We start from the raw sequence: 22,824 nt of genomic DNA, 5'->3' as shown, positions 1-22,824 counted from the left end.
TAAGCAATGGCGTCTTCGAACGGTGCGCACTCGGTAAGTATTCCTACAATTTTTTGTTCATAGCATAGTTTATATGGATTATTCCCAAAAAATTATACGTGAATTTGGAAATGTTTGAGTCAAATTAGTCTAGAATCGATTAATTTTACTGAAGAAAACCTTTCAAACAGCCGTAGCCCCTAAACTGCACAAGTGCAGGGCTATGAATGGCTCACGTATTTGTAAAACGTAAGTGGCTCGTACAACACGGAATTCATATAACACGGAACATATCTACCATGTTATAGGGGGGTCTACTGTACTTTTTCTATGTATATACAGGGTTCCTATTCAAATTTTTGTTTTAAATTCCATGACTTTAATCCACAACCGTAAATCTACATGACTCTGAAAAAAGAAAAAGGTCGTCGTTTATTTATTATTCTTTAAAAAATCCTGTATAATCCACCTACAAAAATACATATATTTATTAAATTTGTAGAGTTTTATTATTTGGTTTTGACGATAATACCAATTGCCTTCGGCAAACATACTTACGTGCTAAACCCGAGTTCTTTCTTATAACACCATAATACGGACGGTCGGGCTTTGACGACCGCTTTTGATAGCATGTAATGAAGTATAACCACCTAAAAAGAAAAATGCCGATTAATTTTACAAATATTCCAAAACTGTAGAATAAATTTTATCATTTTGTTTATAGGAATCCTAATAATAGTGATAGATTTAAGTGTGGAATGAAATATATATTATTGAACAAGTGTGGATACTTTTTATTTTAATGTAAAGTATCATTACAACCCATTTCGGTGCTAAGTCATTTTTAGGGACACAGTCAACTGACTATCGCCCATTGTGAATTAGCCATTGACCAGCATTGCCCAGTTGTCGTGTACCCTCAATTTTATGTGTAGATGTATCCAGTGGTGATATTCGAAATATTTAACAAAGGGTTCGCTAGCAGACAATTTTTCCCTAATAATCACCAACAAACAAAATGGAAGTTTTGGCTAGAAATAAATACAATACCTTTTCTTGCGATATATCTAATAATCAGTGGCGTATTTGGAACGTAAGGGGCCCTGGGCCAGGACCAGGTAACAATAGTATATTAGTGCTGTCGAGCTTTTTTTTTCTTAGGCAGAGAAATTTTTCACCACGAATGGCACTGCTGATAATAGACAGATGTCATCATCTCTCGGAATACAATATCCTTTTCATTTCGCTGTCCATAGCCCGACACGTGTTCCACAACCATTTTGTATTATCTCGCGCGCATGAGATTGTGAGATCTCTCTTGTGACGGGATCTAGTTTCAAGAACTCTCTTGAATCGATCGCGATTAAACCTCGTTTCGGTCGAGATTGAAACGGTCAAAAGAGATCGCACCAAGGCATAGTCCCCGACCTTGCTCACAATCTAGATTGAAATGCTCAGTGCGAACAGGGTATAAGGCTCTAGTTTAGTAGTGTTACAGAGTATAATACGTATATTTTAATATATTTTTTAAAAGAAACAAAACCACTGAGAAATGTTACATGTGTTTAACAAGGTTCGAGAAACTGAAAATTTTACCAACGGGTTCGGCCGAACCTGTGCGAACCCACTGAATATCACCACTGGATGTATCTGATAAATGTTCTCCCATAATCCTGGTAATGCATAAGCACTCTTTTTGCAAAACTGCTTATGAACCTGCCACAAAATTCTGATATGCATCCAGAAATGCATTATAAAAAAAAAAAAAAAAAGGCATTTCTGAAATTTTAACTAAAGATTGGGTTAACGTAACCCTTGGTGCCAAGATGGCGGCTCATCTCTGATTCCAGCAAGGAAACAGTGGGACGCATGTTCTAACCTAACCTAACCTATTCTAATAAATTACTATAATTATTAGCAACCAAATTATTAGAATAGGTTAGGTTAGGTTAGGTTAGAACGTGCGTCCCACTGTTTCCTTGCTGGAATCAGAGACGAGCTGCCATCTTGGCACCAAGGGTTACATTAACCAAAAATTGTATAGAATCCTCAACTGAAGTGAGTTTTGCAATGGAAAAGCTAAATAATACCCCATCACATTATGCAATTTACCTTAATAGATAAAAATCATATAAATTGTATATAATTATCAGTGCAAAGTTGAACTTTTGATACGTCGGAAAATTAAATTAAACATTAATGAATCAACAAATATCTTATATTAAATCTATTAAAAAAATAATGGGAATTAATCATAGTTTTATCAAATTTTTATTTTTTAATATAATTTAAATATCTCATAGTCTCGGTGACTAACATTTCTGTCACAAAACTTCTACCAAAAATTGCTGCAATCAGTTATAAACGTGCAAATACACATGAACAAGTCAGCGAATATTAAAAAAATATAGGTTTATCTAGAGATTACAGTAGATTTAAACCACAATTATCAAAGGTAGAGAGAAAAACTAGGAAATTGCACAACTTTGTTGTATCGCAATAAAGTGAAGCGGAGTCGGAAGGAAAGAAGCGATAACCTGCATTCGTTAGGCATAGAAGAGGTGATTCTTGTACGGTATCCAAGAAATGCAAATGGGTGAACTTTGCACTTGCTACCACAAAAGAGGCTATCCTCGCAACAGCAGGCCATGGGAGACACGATCCTTGCATTGCCCAGGTACGGAGAGACAATCCAAAAACAAAGCAATCGATGATGATTGCTTTGTTGTTGTGTTTTGTGTTTGTATTTTGTGCCTACTTTCCAATAGACACATATAATACGTTTTTATTTTTGACCCATAGGCCTAAATTCCATTAGGTGCACTTGTCACATCAGAGCATAGACATTGTCACTGTAAACTTTGTACATCAAAAACGAAATCATGGACTCCTATTTTTACTTTCCTGGCTCTTTATATAGATAACAGAGAAAAAGTATGGCAATCAAAAAATGACTCCCCCAAGATTTTTACATTTTTGGACTTGGGTACCTTGAAACATTGAAATGCGAAAACATTCAAAGGTTTTTCCTCTGTGTATGGATGTTAATGTGTGTGTGTGTGTTTGCATGTGGCACAATTTTGTTTACCCTGTTTGAAGCTTAATAACTGCGCCTTTGAAAATTTCTGAAATTTTGCAGGAAAGTTTGTGTATTAGAAAGATTCATGCTATTAAATTTCGATGGTTTAAGATTGACGGGGTGGAGAGATAAAGGGTGATTGTGTGTTGCGTCTCGAGTAGGATCAGACTTAATGACAATTTTACTCATTATTAACATTTACATTTTTAATAAATCCATCCCTACCCTCTAAATTAAGCTTTTTGAATTTTATAATAATTAAAAATGTAAGCAGTAATTTTTTAAATGAAATGTCATAACAGATCGCACCACCAGAATTTTAAATGTTGTGGGGAAAGTTAAGCAATTTGTTGCTGGATTTTTTATATTTAATGGACCCACATTACATTTCTGCATTCCTCCATTAATCGAAAATGACAAAGTTTTATCAAAATTGATCCATTAAATTTTGAGAATGAACTCGATTCTATAAGCCTATATAAGACACACTATTGACTGTGAAACATTGTGCGATATCACTTTGTAACGTGTTCGTGAAATGACCTTATATCTCAAAAACAAAATCATGGACCCCCATTTTTTATTGCATTTTTGGATTCCACATCACAATTAATGGAAAATGACAAAGTTTAATCAAAATCTATCGAACATATTTTGAGAACGAGCACAGTTCTGTTAGCCTCATTGAAGGGGAGCATTAGCAAAGCTTCTAATTTATTCTTCTTACCACTTCATCGATGGGTAATTGGTTAGATATCATGAGATACTCAGGTATCATGTATGTTTATATATATGTTCCAAATTCTGAGACCATTTTTTGGCATTTGGAAGAACTGGACACAAAAATGATCCTCATTTTCATTTTTCTCAAACAAATACATCCAACATCTCTTGAAATATCACTTATTCCATGTACAGGACGGGAGTTTCCCTTTGTAAGAAGATTAGTCAAATTAGTGACATCAAATGATAAACTATAGAATTAAATCCTTTTTGCTGTAGATGTGCATTTGGAATATAAAAATTTACAAGTTTCCTATAGAAAAACTCAACAAAATGTGTCTAAAGGGTCAAAGTATCAATAAATTAGCATAATAGGATTTATTCAAAAAAGCCACAAGAGTCGGGTCCTGTAAAAATATTTTATCAGGGAAGCCCTACTATCTCTGAACAAAAAAACTAGCACCCTCGTTATGTAAACTCCCACATAAGATACTCAGCCAGCCATCGCATATCTGGCAAGGCATATAAATACAAATATAAACATCTTAACGAAAACCCGATATATTATAACGAAGCTACAACAACTGCTGCCGAATGCATCCCCAGTTGGCATCGTAGTAACCGACGACGGTTATATCATAATGTTAAATATACTGGAAAAAGAGATAGGACCAGAAGTCCGGGTAGCGTAATTTAACGCATCCGCACGGCAAGCAGCAGTTGCGGGTTTGAGTCCTGTTCTGGGCCGATTCTTTTCTTCCAATTTAATTTAAAATTATTTAATTAAATTATAATTATTAAATTTAATACGAGATGGCACCTAATGCCTCTTTCTAAAGTCAAATTTATTAGTAATTTATAATTATTATAGCTGTTATTTAGCCCAATGTATGGCAGTTGCAATCTTTGATTCAGTGTTGGAATTCCTGGAAAGCAAAGACAATGACTTGCAGCTCATTTTAATTAATTAAAAAAAATGACATAGCTTATATGACCAACTTATTTGCCAAATTTAATGAAACCAATTTGAAGTTACAAGATGGTCAATTAAATTTAATCTAAACTAAAGGTATAATATCTGCATTTGTTGGAAAATTTTTCCTGTACAAACAAAACTTGGGGAGAAAAGAATGCTGTTTCCAAATCTTTTAAAATTGAAAAAATGAGATAAAGATTTGCTTGCTTATTGTCTAGACTTAACGGCTCTTCATTTCGACCTCAGCCAAAGATTTGACGGCATTCTTCACTTGAGCATCCCCAATTGGGTGTTGGATCCTTTTGCAAGTAGACCCACAAGCTCAGATGAGTCCATACTAATACAGGAGGAACTTATTGAATTATCCACAAATGAAAATATGAAACCAATGTTTGAACAAGGATACCACAAATTCTGGTTACAAAAGCAGATACCAATTTTATGTCCTGCATTATGGGCTAGCGTACCGCTGTTGGTTGCTTTCCCTAGTAGAACGTGGATTAAGTACAGTTACAAGCCTCATCATGAAAAAACAAACCAATTGCAAATTAGTACTCAAGGAGGGGGTCTACAATTTGGGGGGTTTCCACCCCTTCAGCCAACCCCTTACTCTTGCCCTCAAGGAAACTTACGTATGTTATTGAAAAATTGGTTAAAGTGTACCTAGGTAACCCCAAAGGCCACATTTCCAGAATCTCGATAGCATTTACGATTAGAAATGCAAATTTTTAATTTTTGTGGGCCCGACGATGCACCTAACCTAACCTATTCTATTCCCTAATAAATTACTAATAATTTGATAATTTATTAGAATAAGTTAGGTTAGGTTAGAACGTGCATCCTCGGGCCAACAAAAATTAAAAATTTGTATTTCTAATCGTAAATGCTATCGAGATTCTGGAAATGTGGCCGTTGGGGTTATCTAGGTACACTTGAACCGAAAAATTATCAAAGAAGCCAACTATGTAATGTAAGTTGTTGTACATTGCAATGAATAAAGCTTACAATATAGCAGCATTTCTTTATGCAGCGCTCGAGAAGCACTTTACAGCGAACACACGGAAACTGATTTCTAATTGGTCAACACCGCTCGTGACGTCGTTTTGCTACACTCTCACTGCATAAAGAAACGTGGCCTGTGTAATGTGCAAATGGCACCCTTCTGAAAGTGTCGCACGAGTTGACCACCTCACCCCATGCACCTGCCCACTTTGCAAGATATTCAACTCCTAATGTGAAACTCCTGTCGTTGGGGAAGGGATTAAAAACATACCTAGTGTCTGGTAGTATCAAGGTATCCTGACTGACACTTTCATGGAGGGGGACACCTTGAAGTAAGACACCAACTCCTTGGTCATCTCTAATGTGAATCAGAGTCAAGAAAGCAAATCATCGAAGAGTCCTTTCTTTTCCCGTCTCTATCGCGGATAGGTAACTTTGAGAACCGCTGATCTAAAGTACATATGCTCACCTGATCTTTTCCTTTATCTCCGACAACAACAAACATTGTTCTATGTCCCTGATTTACGCCATTTTCAATAAGCACTCTTATTCTATTGTCTATTTTCTTTCTCATCTTTAAAATAGCTGATTTCACATTCAAGATATATTTTTCGTCTTATAGTATTACTCAACTTTCAAAAAGAGACTAGTTCAAACCACCATGCCACATACACGTGGTTTCCATAATGTATTACAACGCCATCTGCGAAAATTAAATTTATCGTGAGTTCATTTTTAACAAAATTGATAAATTAAAGTAAACGCGTATTTTAATAACATCTTATTTATTTCAAATTAGAAAAAATAAATGGTAATTAGTATCTGTAATACCAATACAGGTTTCACTTCTTGATTACAGAAACAAATAAACCAGCAATGAGTTGCTCAACTTTCCCGGCAACATTTATAATTTCAGTGGCACCATCTGTTATCATATTTTATTAAAATCTTTTTATATGTTTTAACTATTATAAAACGGCAAAAAGCTTAATTTTGAGGTAGGAGCGGGTTTTATAAAATAAAAAAAAAATTGTAAATGTTAATAACGAGTAAAATCGTCATTAAGTCCGACCCTACTGGATACCGTATTTTACGGACTATAAGACGCACCTTAATTTTTAAGCAATTTAAAAATATATATATATACCTATAAGACGCTACGGACTATAAGACGCACCTGAATTTTGGAGGCAATTTTTCGAAGAAAAAAGTGCGTCTTATAGTCCGTAAAATACGGTATACATACGATTCACATTATCTGCCAACCCCTCGACCTTTAACCACGAAAATTTAATAGCATTGATCCCTGTAATAAACAAACCTTCCTGCAAAATTTCAGAAATTTTCAACAAAATGCACGAGAGTTATTAACCGTCTCTGTGAAACTTTGTCAACACAGATGTAAGGGATATTTGCAAAATGCTAAAACTTTCTAAAGATATTTTCATTGAAGAGCACGGATGCTGTGTTTAAACTGTTTCATAAGTATAAAGGAATCATGTAATTTATATATGAATATGAAGATGTTTGTTATTTTTTGTTTCGCTATACACTCCTAGGCCGTTTGACCAATTGCTACGAAACTCGGTAATTCGCTTAAATACTTCTAACTTAATCATGTCGTACATCCCACTCCAAAATATCTATTGAATTTCTGTAAATCAATTAATTTCTATCTACATTCAATTTTCTGATTTACACGTAGCGCCATATACAGTAATATCTAGGTTTTCGTTGACTTCGGTAATCGGCGGTTTCGGTTTTCGTCGATTGCTTCGGATTTCGACGACGTGCTCAAGAGATCTCGCTGCTAATTTTGCGAAAACCAAGGGCGACCCACGCGTTTTCCGGCGCAGTATGGCGTTGTTTCTCGTTATGTGAACATTACCCCGCGACGGCCCACCATCGACTTCATTTCCCGAACACTGGGAGTTCGGTCGTGGGTTCGCGCTTCGCCAGGGCGGACTGGCCACGTAAAGTTTTCCGGGTTTTCTCCACGTCTGTAACGCCTGAATAGGAGCCAGTTACCCTTAAACGGATTTCCCGGAAGGCATTATTCTTCTCGATACGACCATCATAAACGCATACTACTACTATTACGTGCAATTACGTCACACTTTACCACGAAGCAATATAGGCTAGAAGCTCGTGTCCAACTAACTTCTACGAGACAAGACATTACCCCGCGTCTAGCCGAACAATTCCATTACTTTCATCTTAATGCTAATTATCTTATCTTTAACCTTATTGCTTTTAGTACTTAACGCTATATTAATTCTCTATAAAATGTGTTTTTGGTATGTATTTTGGAGTATCTAGAACGAATTAATTGGGGATTTACATTGATTCGTATGGATATAATTGCCTCGGTTTTCGGCGGTTTCGGATTTCGCCGATCGTTTTCGGACGGATTATCGACGAAAACAGAGGTATCACTGTATTAATGATTAATGCAACACATTTCTACAGTTGCCAGAAGAAACAAATTCTCCGCAATAGCGTGCGATTTCTTTCTTACATTTAGCGATTTTCATAACCGCTATATAAGAAGCTTTCAACGCTCTGAGATATCGTGGCATGTTTTGACATTCGTCTTCTGCCATTTCTTTTCGAACAAAAAAAAAACTCACGATCCTTAAGTGCATAATCTTCGTGCACCGTTTTCAGATGTCTTTCGAACTTCGCAGGTCAAAGGCTGTCATTGGTGAGAACTTGAAAACAAATGACACACAGAGGCTGTCGAATGCCGGATTTGCTGCGAAAACAAGAAAATCCGAACTTAACGTAACTTGTATCATATTGTCTGTGCTTTTTCTTTCCTTTATCGGGGGGTGGGGTTATACTTGCGTCGTCAGCAGTGGTGATATTCGAAATATTTAACAAGGGGTTCGCTAGCAGAAAATTTTTCCCTGACAATCACCGACAAACGAAATGGAAGTTTTGGCTAGAAATAAATACAATACATTTTCTTGCAACCATATATCTAACAATCAGTGGCGTATTTAGAACGTAACGAGCCATGGGAGAAGGCCAGGTAACAATAGTATTTTAGAGCTGTCGACTTTTTTTTTTTTTTTTTTTTTTTTCAAGGCAGAGAAATTCTTTACCGCAACGCAATATGGCGCTTCTAGAAATAGGCACATGTATGTCATCATCTCTCGAGATACATTATACTTTTTCTTTCGCTGTCCATAGCACGACACGTGTTCCACAGCCATCTTGTATTGTCTCGCGCGCGTGGCATTCCGGGATCTCTCTTATGACTGGATCTACTTTCAAGAACACTCTTGAATCGATCGCGATTAAACCTCGATTGAAACGGTCGAGAGAGATCGCACCAAGACATACTTCCTGACCTTGCTCACAATCTAGATTGAAATGCTCGGTGCAAACGGGGTATAAGGCCCTAGTTTAGTAGTATTACAGAGTATAATACGCATATTTTAATATTTTTTTTTTAAAAAAAACAAACCCGCCGAGAAATGTTCCGTGTGTTTAACAAGGTTTGGGAAACTGAAAATTTTAACAACGGATTCGCCCGAACCCGCCGAATATCACCACTGGTCGTCAGTAGTAATCCCGCTACTATTGCCAGGTTCACTTTGGATCGCAGATTCTGCATTACTCATAGATTCGCACTCTTCAAACAGCGGCACATTTTAAATATCAAGACAATTGGTTTTGTTTAGTAGTAGATTAAGTAGAATATACGGCGACAGTCCCATCGAACGTTATGCGTGACGATGGAAAACCATTGTGCGCTTGTGGAGGGCTGTTACATTGTTTGGAGGAGTGTCCGTTTTTATTCACATACTCACTCACTCTTGTCACACTGCATTGCGCACATCCGCTCGCGCCTCTCCTGGTGTTCTGCACCCCACCGTTTGGAAATCGTTGGTCTACATGGACTACTAGTGACGTAAGAATTTGTTCTTACAAGCCTACTTACTAGTCATACAGATAAACTAACAGTTTAAAAAGTTCTGCAAATATTTTCTGAATCGTCTCTTCAATGTCGGGGACCCACGAACTATTCTCGGACAAAGGAGAGAGGTTTGTCAAAAGTACATTATTGTATATGATGGGAAGAAAAGGATTAAAAGTGGCTCAGAAATTCTAATCTAATTAATCAATAGCCACAAACTAACTATACAACTATTAAAACTCAAATGTTTTTTCAAAGAAACAATAAAACTCTCATTAAGGATTTAAAAAAAAATCTTAGAAAGAAGCATTTCTATTGCCCCCCTTAATGTTTCCGTATCAAAATAATAGAGTTTACTCGACTCGGAAAAGTGAAATTTCGGTTAATTGACCGATGAAGCCTATTAACCATTCTAATTCTCTCCTTTGTATAACTGAAAACGCCACCTAGCTTTAGCTGCTTAGTTAGCTTGCATATCTTTATATCTTTGCCATCGAGTATTAGCCGCCAGCTCGAAACACTCGAAAGTAGAATGAGACTTTTAACAGCTTTCCATCAGACAGGATAAACAGTCGGATTTGAATCGCGGTATAAAATGCGTGATATTAATATGCCCTTTTAAAGTGGCACATTTAGTAGTCAGATCGGTAACCTTTTCCACCAACGAAGCGGGTGAATGTCCGGATTCAAATTTAGATCCTTCGAGAGGGCCGTACGACCCATGTCGCGTGCCTATCCTGGCTACAAAAACATTACGTCTGTATTCCAACCGTCCAGTTTTAACTCATAATAAACGGTAAGGCACGGTCGTCACTTACGTGCGGATCTTCACGTATTTTCCACGCGAAACTTTCCGAACCACCACTAACAGGGCTGGATTGTAGGCGATTGGTGCCAATCGGGCCCCGCATCACGTCAAAATTTATATATTTAAAAATAGTACATGTTACAAAAATAAATATCTAGGTATATTATTATTAAAAATAAAACAACATGTTTCAATATGTAAATTAACAGTTAATTAATTTTGTTATTTAAAGTTTGAAGGGCCCCGCAAAAAAAATTCAATCGGGCCTCGCACCTATTGGATCCGGCGCTGGCCACTAAAAACTTTCTGCCTTCAATGGCACTAATTTCCACCACGCCACACTCTTCCGTTACGGGAACCAGAAAAACCACTCGGAGACTTTGTTTTCTTTTATGTTTATTTTCAACGTGATTGGTCAATTTTCCGTCCGAAAGCGGCTTTCGTCACAGTCGACGTCGACCACCGATTCCGATGGATCGAGAGTAAAAGGAAAAGAAGAAAAAATATACCGATCTAAATGGAATGTAAATATGCGGAAATCATCGATTTCGACGGCCGGCGTGATCGTTCGGTCCAAAACATTTGGCTTCCACACCACCTCTTCTGCCCCCGGGGCCCGGGCGGTGCTCGGGCGGCGAGGACCAGAAGACCCGGAGGGTGGACCCGGAGCTCGGGTGGTCTAAGAGAAAGAACGGGTCCGTCTCTACCTAATCGATTCACTCTTTGAAAAATAACGGCTCTGGGAAAGACGAGACCAGACGGAAGGGAATCAAGAGAAGAAAAAGTTTAAGGCTCGGTTGACGTCGTAGTCGGCTGCCAGAGAGATTCGCACCAATTCTTCTCCGGGAACCGCCTGTCCCACGATGTCGCGCAGCTGGGCCACGCAGGCCTCCAGTCGGGCCGAGTCCTGAGTCAGAGGCAGATCTTCTAAAGAGCTCGAGTCCGACGCCGCATCGCCCTGAAAAGACATCAAATTCATTCTTAGAAACAATAATTAAATCCCACAAAACTATTCACTAACCAACGATTCGTAAAACAAATTAAAAACAAAGTTCGGGGCTAACTCGACGTCGATACCTTTTGCTTCCGACCCACTGAATAGCGAGGTTGAGGCCGAAGTTTTAAACGCGAAAACGTGTACGTCGGACGTTCAGGGCCGCTTTCCCTGTAAGCCTAGAAGTTTGATAATGGCCTTTGAATGTCGAGCGTGATTCCACTGACCAAACGCCACTGTCAAACTTCTTGGCTTACAGGAAAGCGGCGCCGAACGTCCGACGTACACGTTTTCGCGTTTAAAACTTCAGCCTCAACCTCGCTAATTTCGCATCTCTCTTCGCTACCACGCTGATACTCAAACTGTGGTTCGCTGACCCGTTTTATAATTATTTTTATTTAATTTTGCAAAAGTATTCGTAAAAAAGAAAAACTAGTCCGTGAACGTAAAAGGTTTGAGAAGCGCTGCACTAATACGTGTTGTGTCTATTGTTTGAAATAAAACATTTTATTCCCAAACGTAGAAGTAGTCTCAATGTGATATATTGGTTGCACATCTTGCATATATATATTATTGTTATAGAACTCTACTTTTTAAAATTAAAGGGATTAGTTATATAAAATGTATATACAGTGGTGCCTCATATAACGTACTTAATCCGTTCCAGGTGCACGTCCGTTAAGTGAAACGTCCGTTATACGAAACGCATTTTCCCATAGAAATACATGTTAAAATGTCTAATTCGTTCCGCAGCATAAAATAACCGTACTGTATCATAAAAAAATGAACATGGGGTGCGTTCTTTTATTCCTCCGCGTAACTCTACGCGAGCGACATCCGTTTAAAAATTCCTGCGGAACGCGTTCCTAAATTCCGGTGGGAGTGCGCGCCGTCGAACGGCAAAAACGGCCGCTCGTAGCAGTAGTTTACGGTGGAAAGCAACATGGCGTCCTCCATGGCTCAGATAGTTTCGTTTCCGGGTCCATTATGTGGTTGTATGAATGAAAATTTAGAAATTGTGAAAGCGCGAGTTAGCGCACGCGGTGATGTAAGTGTCTTAACGAATTTTTTTTCATGGCTATTTTGAATGCTCTTTCAACAAATAATCCATTTTATGGTTAAATTTTACAATTGGGACCCTTCTTTTGCCTTTAAAAGCTCATATTTTAGAATTATAGATTCCTCCATCGCGATACTATCGTTAGTGCGGGCGCCGCCATCTTTCTTTCTTTCACCGTCGTTCCTAAATGCCTACAAACAACAGCGCATTCCCGTAGTAGCGGAGACGCAGAGCGACCGCTATTAAAGAACGCGCCCATGGAGCAGTCACCAATTATGCCGAAAAGTCCGTTGTTCGCAGCAAGTCCGTTGCTCGAGTCACGTAACGGCCAAACAGAAAGTCCGTTGTTCGCAGCGTCCGTTATACGAGGCACCACTGTATTTGTAAATTTTGATAATACATTTATATAGTTAAAAGCATTTAATCTTAATTATTTTAAATTAATTCGATTATTCGCACTTGTTGTCGCTGCCTTTGACATCGTGCGGACAAGCCGCCGTGTTTAAATGAAGTACAGTAATAAGAATCGATATTCCAAAGTACACTTACTAAACGAGTCTTTTTCACTCTATTTCCTTTGCGTAACATTTTATTCAATTATATTAAATGTTAAATACGTTTAAAATCCATGTTGCTGATGGTTTTGAACAGTTGATGTTTTACTTAGATTTACATAAAAGTTATTAAACTTTTACACGTATACAGTAATATGCATATCATGCGTACATTTTATGAATGTTTTTCTAATAAATATTTACAATTCCATGTTCTAAATATTTTTAGACAATGTGAAGAAACGATTCCATTCGATATATAAAATAATATTTATTTATTATTATTGAAAACTATCGAAAATTTTGTAATTTATTTAAATCCCATCGTTATAAACATACCCGCGTTTTATTTACACACACGTTTCATTATGAATAGTTTATAACAATTCATTTATATAATGATTATAAAAGTGATTTGCAATTTTCAACCTCAATTTTCTCGTCTAATTTTCAGTGTTGTGCCTTACTGCTTGGCACGTCAGCCTCACCCAGTTTGATCAAAATAGGTGACCCTGTCAATGCCGTCCCCTTCGTCAGATACTTTTTGTTTGGATAAGTAAGTATCAAAAAGAGAAATTATCCATTCTTACTGCTGGCAAATAGTACAAAAAATCATTTTTAGTTGTTCTTCTTATAGCAATTTATTTATAATTATTAAATTTAATGTGAGATGGTGGCTTAGCCACCTACCTATGGCCAAATTACTTAATTATTAATTACAGTGTAATAAAAAAATTATCAACCTCCCTTTTTATAAAATAACATGAAAATAAGTGGGTGTGGCAACAAATCACATCCTGACACAAGAGGGTGTATTGGGATGTTGTGGTGAAACCTGCTGTCCTAGAGGCACAAGTGCAGTGTTGTGTGTGAAAAGCTACTGTAAAAAAATTATCAACACCATCATTGTAATTGTTTGTAAAGGAAAAGTGTATGTATGGTATTCGTCCTCATACTGCCGTTGTGAAGATAAAGGTATCTGTGGTTGATGATAGAAAATTATAAATTTATTCAAAAATTACTATCAAGTTTAGTTGTGGGAAAGTAAGAATCTCAGCGAGATTCTTACACTTTCCCACAACTAAATCATAAAAGACAGATTTGCTAGCCTGAGGTCTGAATGGGTATCTGTCATGCAGAAAGCAGAGAGAATAGAAAGGCATAAGAATACCATATCAAAATATCCCAATAAAATCCAGAGTAAGGCTGGCAAGAAGGTATCTGGGCAAAATGAATAGCTGACAGTGAGCGTGAAACATTATGTTTTCCAGGTTCTGTCCAAAAGAATCAGTTTGGCAAAGAAGATTTGTGACTAGTTGAACCACAACTTGACCTATCCGACCATGTGAAACATAACAAAGAGCTCTTGTAACTTCAAAAACATGAAAAAAAAGAAGCCCAATTCTTCTGCCTTGACGTATCAAGCGACCTTTGACATTTACAAGAAATCATCATACGTAGGAGCAGCAATGCAAAATGTGATTTTTTCAGATGAAAAAAGTTCAATCTAACGGTTCTGATGATTGCCAATATTACTGGTATGATTTGAAAAATAACCAGAAAATTTTTTGCAGTATACTGGTAGCAGAGGTTTGCTGATGATTTGGGTATTTTTTTGTAGATGGTAAGAGCAGTTTGGCTGTAATCAATGCTAATCTGAATGCCAAAAGATATCAACAAATGTTTCAACAGCATCTGCTGCCCATGGCCTCTGAAATTGCTGGCAACAACTATACTTTCTAGCAAGATAACACAACGAGCCATGTGGCTCACAGAACTCAAATGGGCCAACATGTCTAGATCTTAACCCCATAGAAAACTTATGGGTAACTTGTGCTGCATGGTCTACACCAGTGATTCCCAAACTTTTTCGATCCACCACCACCTTTGTTCCATAAAGTTATACCCAACGCCCTCTAACCCATTTTGTCTTGTGCGAGAAAGGATTGGAAATATTCTTATGAAAACTTTTCTATGAATCTCACACTTTGTGCCCTTACCATACATTCTTCTCAACATCTGGAAACCATTAAATGCAATGTTTCCTCTTATCAGTTTAACAGAGGAAAGGGAATGGCTGTTAGTGACCCCAACTTTTGCCTTTGGTCACCGTTCAGTACCCTACTTCTAGTGCCCCCTAGATTTACTCACTGCCCACATGGGAGCATTATCGCCCACTTTGAGAAATGCTGGTCTACACCAATGAAAAGCAGTACAACTATACCCAAGAGTTGCAGTCTGTGGTTTTCCATGCATGGGATCAAATTCCCTTCTGTTGATCTAAAGATCTGGTTATGTTGATGAAAGACAGAATGTTTTTGATTTTAAATAGAAAAAAGGCAATTGACTATTAAAATAATTATTAAAAATAGGCCAGGACGATTAAATACAATTAAAGAAGAAAAAATATATTTCTCTTTCAGACAATACATACAAAATGTGTCTTTTTATCTAGACGTCCTTTCTCACGCAGTTGAGGGATAAGACAATTCCATGGCGGAGTCGACCTTTTATTTGAGGCTTCTCGTCCGCCTCACAATGTAAAATAGTCCAATAATTTACAATTTAATCGTCCTAGCCTATTTTTAAAAATTGTAAATTATTTTTTAATTGTGTTGCCACTGCCAGAGGGAAACTATTGGACTATTTTACATCGTGAGGCGGACGAGAAGCCTCAAATAAAAGGTCGACTCCGCCGTGGAATTGTCTTATCCCTCAACTGCGTGAGAAAGGACGTCTAGATAAAAAGACACATTTTGTATGTATTGTCTGAAAGAGAAATATATTTTTTCTTCTTTAAGACTATTAAAATAACTTTTGTCTTGTTTTTTGATGGCTTTGTGAGAAGTTGATAATATTTTTTACAGCTGTTTTGAATACAATTCAGTTCTGCAAAACATTTTACAGTGTATTTACAAATTTGCAATTGACATTAATATGTATGTTGATTTTGATCATTATTTGTGAAAAAACCGCACATTTTTCCACATTTCCGGTTTCCACATTTTTAAAAGCAATGATAACAACCTTTTTGTAGTGATGATAATTTTTTTACCACCCTGTAATTAACCTTAGGTATCCTGATAGACATTGCTACTGTTTGTTCAATATTTAAATTAATTATTAGGTTGGTTGCATGTGGTCTTATGATAATATTTGGCCTGATTTTATTTTTTGAAAAATATATTTTTAATTATCTAAAAAGTTATAAAAAGAATAATTAAAAACTATAGATTTACCTCTTTTCCTGAGATATTCATTGCCGAAGTTAATTCTTCAATATCTAAAAGACTAGATGACATAGAACTTGGACTATCCGGACCCAAATACTGTGGACAAGACAGTTCTTCACTTCTTTGAGAATTCCTTGTAAGCAAATTTTCAAATTTGGTTATTAATTACATTTTAAACGTTTCAGTTCATTAAATGTATGTTTAGCAGAAACCGTCATCTAATGAGAATTTCTGCTAAACTGAAGCATTGTTAAATTAAGTTATTTCTTAAAATATTTCTGAATTTTTTAATTTTATATAAGTATGTTTTTAAATGCATAATTGAATTATTTTATTAAAACTTGATTATGAAGAATTGTTATAGAAATGGTTTATATGTGAATAAATTAGGGTACATTTTACTTTAAGAAGTTCATTATTAATAAGTTTTAAAAACTACAAGACTGAAATAATACTATTTTATGGATGATTTTACTATACACACCTTAACTCGACCCAAGCAATCATTTCTTCAACTTCAGATTGTAAATCTTCTGGTAAATCATAAAATACTTCACTTTTTATAATATCTTTATTCATGCTGATAAATTCAAGTGCAGCTCTCTGAAAACCAAAGATAATTATTTAAGTTAGATACAACCGAGGGACAAAAGTCTGCAATAATCAACGTTTTTTAGCTTCAGTAACTTTGTTGCCCTATTAAAAAAAACTAATCAAATTTACATTAAAATTATTAATAAAGTAGAAGAGACATTCTTTTTCTTTTAAAACACCACAAATTTTATTATGAAATTATTTATTTTCACAGTGCAATAGTAAAAGTAAAAAACATATCATGCAAAAATCCTGCAACACAGGAAAACAGAGAGAAAGTCCTACAAATTTGAGTTTAGTATTGTGTGGCTCCACCTTTGGCCTTAAAAATTCTTTCTGGCATGAAAGAAATTAAATTTTTACATTCTTTAACAATAATTTCCTTCTATCCTACTGTATGTTTTCCTCAAAATCTTTCAAAGTTAAATTATGCTTTTGTTTCAGTTGTTTCTTCACTTTATCCCATATTTTTTCTATGGAATTAAGGTCTGGTGGATTGCCAGGCAAATGTGATGTATCTATTCCCATATTTTCAAAATATGATTTTGTTTTATGATCTGTACAAGCAGGTGCATCATTCTGTTGGTAAATGTATTCACCATCAGAAAATAATATTTAGATGTTGGTATATGATTTTTATCCAGTATATTAATGTAAACTGATGAATCAATGTTAATGCTTCATAATTCATAACCTCCCAAGTCCATAAGCAGTTAAAGTTCCATACATTGTAATCCCTGGTGCAAATTTTTGTGAGGTCCTGGACAGGTCTAAACCGTCACCAAATTTGCAAACAATTTATTAGATTTAAAAAGAAAAGAAAAATGTTTGCAGATAGTTATGATTTTTTGTTTAATTAAAAGACATGACCTGACGTCATAAACAATTGAAGGAATGTAGTTCTAAGATTGACCATCTCTGGTTGGGAGATCACTTAGAGTTTGACCTTTCCGAGATCCAACTCGGGATCTTGTTATGCTTAGTGACAAGTGAATGACCATTTGGAAAGTGAGGACAAGAGAGAACAACCAATTGGAGTGGGCAATCAAAGGCAAAAACTTATTTAATCCCAGTCTTTGATGACAACATAATGCATGGAGAGAAACAACCAGACAGAGCAAGAGTGCATCAGCACAGCTCAGAGGACAATGCACTGGGGGAGACAGCCAGAAAATGTGCCCAGTTGGACATAATGCCAAGACCAGAAGAGAGAGCACAGTGCATACATAACATCAACATATAACAGAAGTTTCTTCTACCTGTGTTTCCGTACCATGCCATCAGGGTGAAATCAACAGCACCCCTCATCAAAGACTGTTGACCACTATACCAAAATTGTGCATCTCCAACATCACATTCAAGTCAGCAAAACACATCCTGCCACTGCCATTGTAGCAGCCAGCCAAGGGCTACAGCTGTTACAATATGTACTGGTGGCAACACCAGCGGTAAATGAGAGCATCGGTTGTCAGTCGTCTGTCATACAACTTACCACGTGTATGTCCACTTGTAATGTATTTAATTAATAGTTTATAATAAATAGTTCTTAAACTTTACTTAAATACAACCAAGATCCAACATTATAACATGGTGTCGGAATTACAGTCGTCGTCGTCTTCCTACTAGCAGCATCTCGAAATAATGAGTTCACCGGTCAGTAACGCAGGTCAGCCATCTTCAACTTTGTCCCATTTAAGTGGTCAACAGGAACTATGCGGCAATCCAGTTCAATCGTTATTATTAGAAGGAAATTTAGCTGATAACTGGTCAATCTGGTATCAGAAATTTAAAATATTTTTGCGGGCTAGTAATTTACGAGAAAGTGAAAGTGATTCCCGTAAAGTCACCATATTTTTACATTTTGTCAGAGAAGATGCGTTACAGGTTTTCAATTCCTTTAACTTGGATATGGACAATTGTCAATATTTGGATGTAGTAAAAAAATTTGAGTCTCATTGTAAACCTAAAACTAATCTCACAATTGAGAGATATAATTTTTTGACCAGAAGACAAAAACAAGACGAGTCAATCGAAGACTTCGTAACTGCAGAAGGCAGAACATGTTAGGCTTAAGAACCTAAGCCTAACATGTGAGTTCGATAATCTCTGAGAGAGTTTGGTCCGAGACATGTTTATTGTTAGTTTGTCGTCAAATAATAAAGTCATCAGAGCTAGGCTACTTCAGGAAGAAGGCTTAACCTTAATGAAGGCCATCAGCATAGTCAAAAGCATCGAAATTACTCATTGTCAGGCAGAGCAGATTGAAAAGAACAGTGATGCTCAGATACTTAAAATCGAAAGTTCAATCACAACAACATTCGTCGTGGAAATCTACAAAATAAAGCAACAAGTAGCAGAAGGAGGACAGTCTTAGGTGGTCATCGAGAATTGTCATTGGCAAAGTTCTCGAGGTTTCGTCAAGCAGGTCAAGACAATCAATTATTATGTACGTGTTGTGGACATGTCATTATGCAAAATGTTGTCGTACTAGACAAGTAAAATATGTTAATGTTAGTGATGATCGTAGTAATAGTAATAGTAATGATAGTAATAAGTCAGATCTCTTTGTCATTAGATCTATTAATAGTTATAATAATCGGTTAAGTGAGCCATGGTTTCTAAAACTTAAGATTAATAACAAAGTGTTAGAATGTAATTTGGATATGGGTGCTCAGGCTAATGTAATTTCAGTAAGAAATTATAAAAGTTTAAACATTGATAAAAAAATACAACCTACGGCTGTAAGGCTTACGTTGTTCTCAGGAAATGATATACCAGTTTTGGGAACGGTGTTAGTCAATGGCATATTCAATGATAATTTGTCAGCTAGTGTTCATTTTACAATTACCAATACTGATAGTCAGACCATTATAGGGCTACCTACAATCCAAAGACTAGGTTTAGTCAAAAGAGTATTTAAAATCAATAATCATGAGTTAGTCCTGTCACAGTACAAAGATGTATTCGAGGGTCTTGGTTGTCTACCAGGTGAATATGATATATCCGTTAACAAAGATATAGTGCCAGTGATAGCACCTAGAAAAATACCATTTATGTTAAATAAAAGGTTTAAAAAAGAACTGGAACGTATGCAATCTTTAGATGTTATAGCAAAAGTAAGTGAGCCTACCGAATGGGTAAATTCAGTCGTTATTGTTGAAAAGAAAGATAAGTCATTGCGAGTCTGTCTAGATCCAAGAAATCTGAATAGAGCAATAAAGAGGTGTCATTATCCATTACCAACTGTAGAAGAACTGAGGTCAAAATTAGCTGGTGCTAAGTATTTTTCAACTTTAGATGCACAGTCTGGATTCTGGATGATAAAACTGAGTGAAAACAGTTCGAGGCTAACCACATTTAATACGCCTTTTGGTAGATTTAGATTTAAGCGTCTTCCTTATGGTGTGTCAAGTGCTCCAGAAATTTTCCATAAAATCATGACTGATTGGCTCTCAGACATACAAGGAATCATGATATATCTTGATGATATACTGATTTATAGTCAAACATTAGAATCCCATAACGAGATACTGCAAAAAGTCCTAGAAAAAGCTCGTCAAATTAATTTAAAGTTTAATAAAGATAAGTGTCATTTTCTAATGAGAGAAGTCAAGTATTTAGGTCACATTTTTAGTCAAAATGGTACGTGTCCTGATCCAGCTAAAGTTAGTGCAATATGTCACCTACCAGCACCTAAGGATATAACAGAACTTAAACGTTTTTTGGGAATGGTAAATTTTTTGGGATCCTACATTAGTAACTTAGCTGATAAAACCGTCAACCTAAGTCTATTGTTAAGAAAGAATATAGCATTTCATTGGTCAGAGAAACAGCAGCCAGAGTTTCAATTATTAAAGGAGTTAATAAGCAATGCCCCAGTCTTAACTTATTTCCATCCTAATCAGCCTTTAATGTTGTCCGTGGATAGTTCAAAGGCGGCAGTTGGTGCAGTCATACTACAAAACAAGAGACCCATAGCTTATTCATCAAAGTCATTGACAGAGTGTCAGTCACGTTATGCTCAAATAGAAAAAGAGCTGTATGCAATTCAGTATGGTTGTAACCGGTTTCGTCAATATATTTACAGTCATTGGGTCATTGTGGAAACTGATCATAAACCTCTGGAGACATTATTTAAGAAACCATTGTCTGAAGTGCCAGTGCATCTACAGCGTATGATGCTGAATCTGCAACAATATGATCTGAATGTTACATATAAACCAGGCAAATTCCTGTTCATAGCAGATACTTTAAGTAGGGCTCCAGTAGATCCACCTGATGCAGAGGATTCTCTAGAGGAAGATCTCCGTATACATGCAAACTTATTGATGACTAATCTTGCAGTGTCCCCTGAACGTCTAGAAGAGATTAAACTAGCGACCCTGATGGATGCAGATCTCCAAATCATTATGAAATATTGTCTTACTGAGTGGCCTATATCAAGAAACAAGCTTGACTGTCAATTAAAACCTTACTTTAATATACGTCAAGAATTACATATCATCAATGGTTTATTGTTTAAAGGTCGTCTACTTGTAATTCTTTTAAGTCTTCATTTCAAACTATTAGACATTATTCATGAAGGTCATTTAGGCATCGAAAAATGCCAAAGACAAGCAAGAAGTGTTGTATATTGACCAAACTTAAATGTCGATATAAAAAACAAAGTAGAGCAATGTCATGCCTGCATTAAATTTAGAAGAGCAAAAACCTATTATGACCAGCACACTAAAGTCTTATCTCCTTTAAAGGAAGATGATGAAGTATACTATAGAAAGAGTCCAAAAGAACCTTGGTCACCTGCTTCTGTTGTCAAAGTCTGATGCCTAGAACATATGTCATTACAACACCAGATGGAATTCACTATAGAAGAAACAGACATCATTTATTGAAGACTCCCAGAACAACAGAAATGCCAACTTGGAAAATAAAAGATACAGTTAACAGCATGCCTATATCTAGTCCAATTACTCCTGAGCAGGCGAACAGCCAAACAGAACCTGACAAAATAACTGAACCTGTCTCAGCACAACCCAGAGTTCTGACAACTCGCTCTGGCAGGCAGATAAAAAAGCCTCGCAGATTTTCCTTTTGTGAGAATGACGAAAGTCCATAAAATTCATAAACATACTATATTGTTAATGTTTGCAATTTCAAAAAAAGAAGGGGGGCATGTTACGATATGTACTGGTGGCAACACCAGCGGCGAATGAGAGCATCGATCGTCAGTCGTCTGTCATACAACTTACCACGTGTATGTCCACTTGTAATGTATTTAATTAATAGTTTATAATAAATAGTTCTTAAACTTTACTAGTCTTAAATACAACCAAGATCCAACATTATAACAATGGCTGCTAAAATGGCAACTCCACCAATACTTCACATTGGACTATATCCACTTGGTGAACAGACTTTAGGATCTGCCTTGATAAACTCGGACTCTCTGCCATCCATTGTTGTAAGCAACTTTCAGTTCAAATAAACTGTTTTATTTACAGGAGCTTGTATTTGTGTTTCTGCCACCACCACCTACATACTACAGGATCCTCAACTATCCAGACATGGAATTAATAATTCCTCCCTAGTCAGCTAATCCATATTTTATAGTCATAAAAGAGCTTCTTGTCTCGAATAATTATTGAAAATAATATCTCAAATACAATAGTACAGATAACAGAGACTTATCATACTCTAATGGTAACATTAAAATGACGCTTCTACCATAAGAATGCAACTTTATTACTGGTATGCACAAGACCCTCATCAGCCATACATAAAAATATATAGATATCTACAACAAAATATATTATGTTTACAATTAAAATAACACAAAAGTTTAAGATTCCATTACAAAAAGAAAATTTCTAGAAACTAACCTGTTGTAGAATCAAATT

General features: G+C 36.3%; 2 protein-coding genes across 5 annotated transcripts in view; both read right to left on the bottom strand.

Moving 5' to 3' along the window:
• Positions 1 to 6,458, bottom strand: part of l(1)G0020 (RNA cytidine acetyltransferase l(1)G0020) — a 45,478-nt gene extending 39,020 nt beyond the window's left edge. Inside the window, exons 1-2 of the mRNA XM_067287297.1 lie at positions 6,229 to 6,458; positions 538 to 629 (exon numbers count right to left, since the gene is read on the bottom strand). Coding sequence (XP_067143398.1) covers positions 538 to 629; positions 6,229 to 6,333 — 197 coding nt within the window. The 5' untranslated portion in view covers positions 6,334 to 6,458. The remainder of the gene's footprint in view (positions 1 to 537; positions 630 to 6,228) is intronic.
• A 4,413-nt stretch (positions 6,459 to 10,871) lies between these two features.
• LOC136989209 (uncharacterized) overlaps positions 10,872 to 22,824 on the bottom strand; it is a 118,476-nt gene continuing 106,523 nt past the window's right edge. For all 4 annotated transcript variants that reach the window (XM_067287298.1, XM_067287299.1, XM_067287300.1 and 1 more), the window contains 3 exons: positions 16,818 to 16,936; positions 16,340 to 16,466; positions 10,872 to 11,450 (listed from right to left, as the gene is read on the bottom strand). In XM_067287298.1, the coding sequence (XP_067143399.1) occupies positions 11,262 to 11,450; positions 16,340 to 16,466; positions 16,818 to 16,936 (435 nt within the window). In that variant the 3' untranslated portion in view covers positions 10,872 to 11,261. The remainder of the gene's footprint in view (positions 11,451 to 16,339; positions 16,467 to 16,817; positions 16,937 to 22,824) is intronic.

Source organism: Centruroides vittatus, unplaced genomic scaffold (assembly GCF_030686945.1).
Source record: "Centruroides vittatus isolate TY-2023 unplaced genomic scaffold, ASM3068694v2 scaffold_450, whole genome shotgun sequence".
NCBI classification, from domain to species: domain Eukaryota; kingdom Metazoa; phylum Arthropoda; class Arachnida; order Scorpiones; family Buthidae; genus Centruroides; species Centruroides vittatus.
The sequence above is the reverse complement of the archived record's forward strand: the minus strand, read 5'-3'. Positions and strand labels throughout refer to the sequence as shown.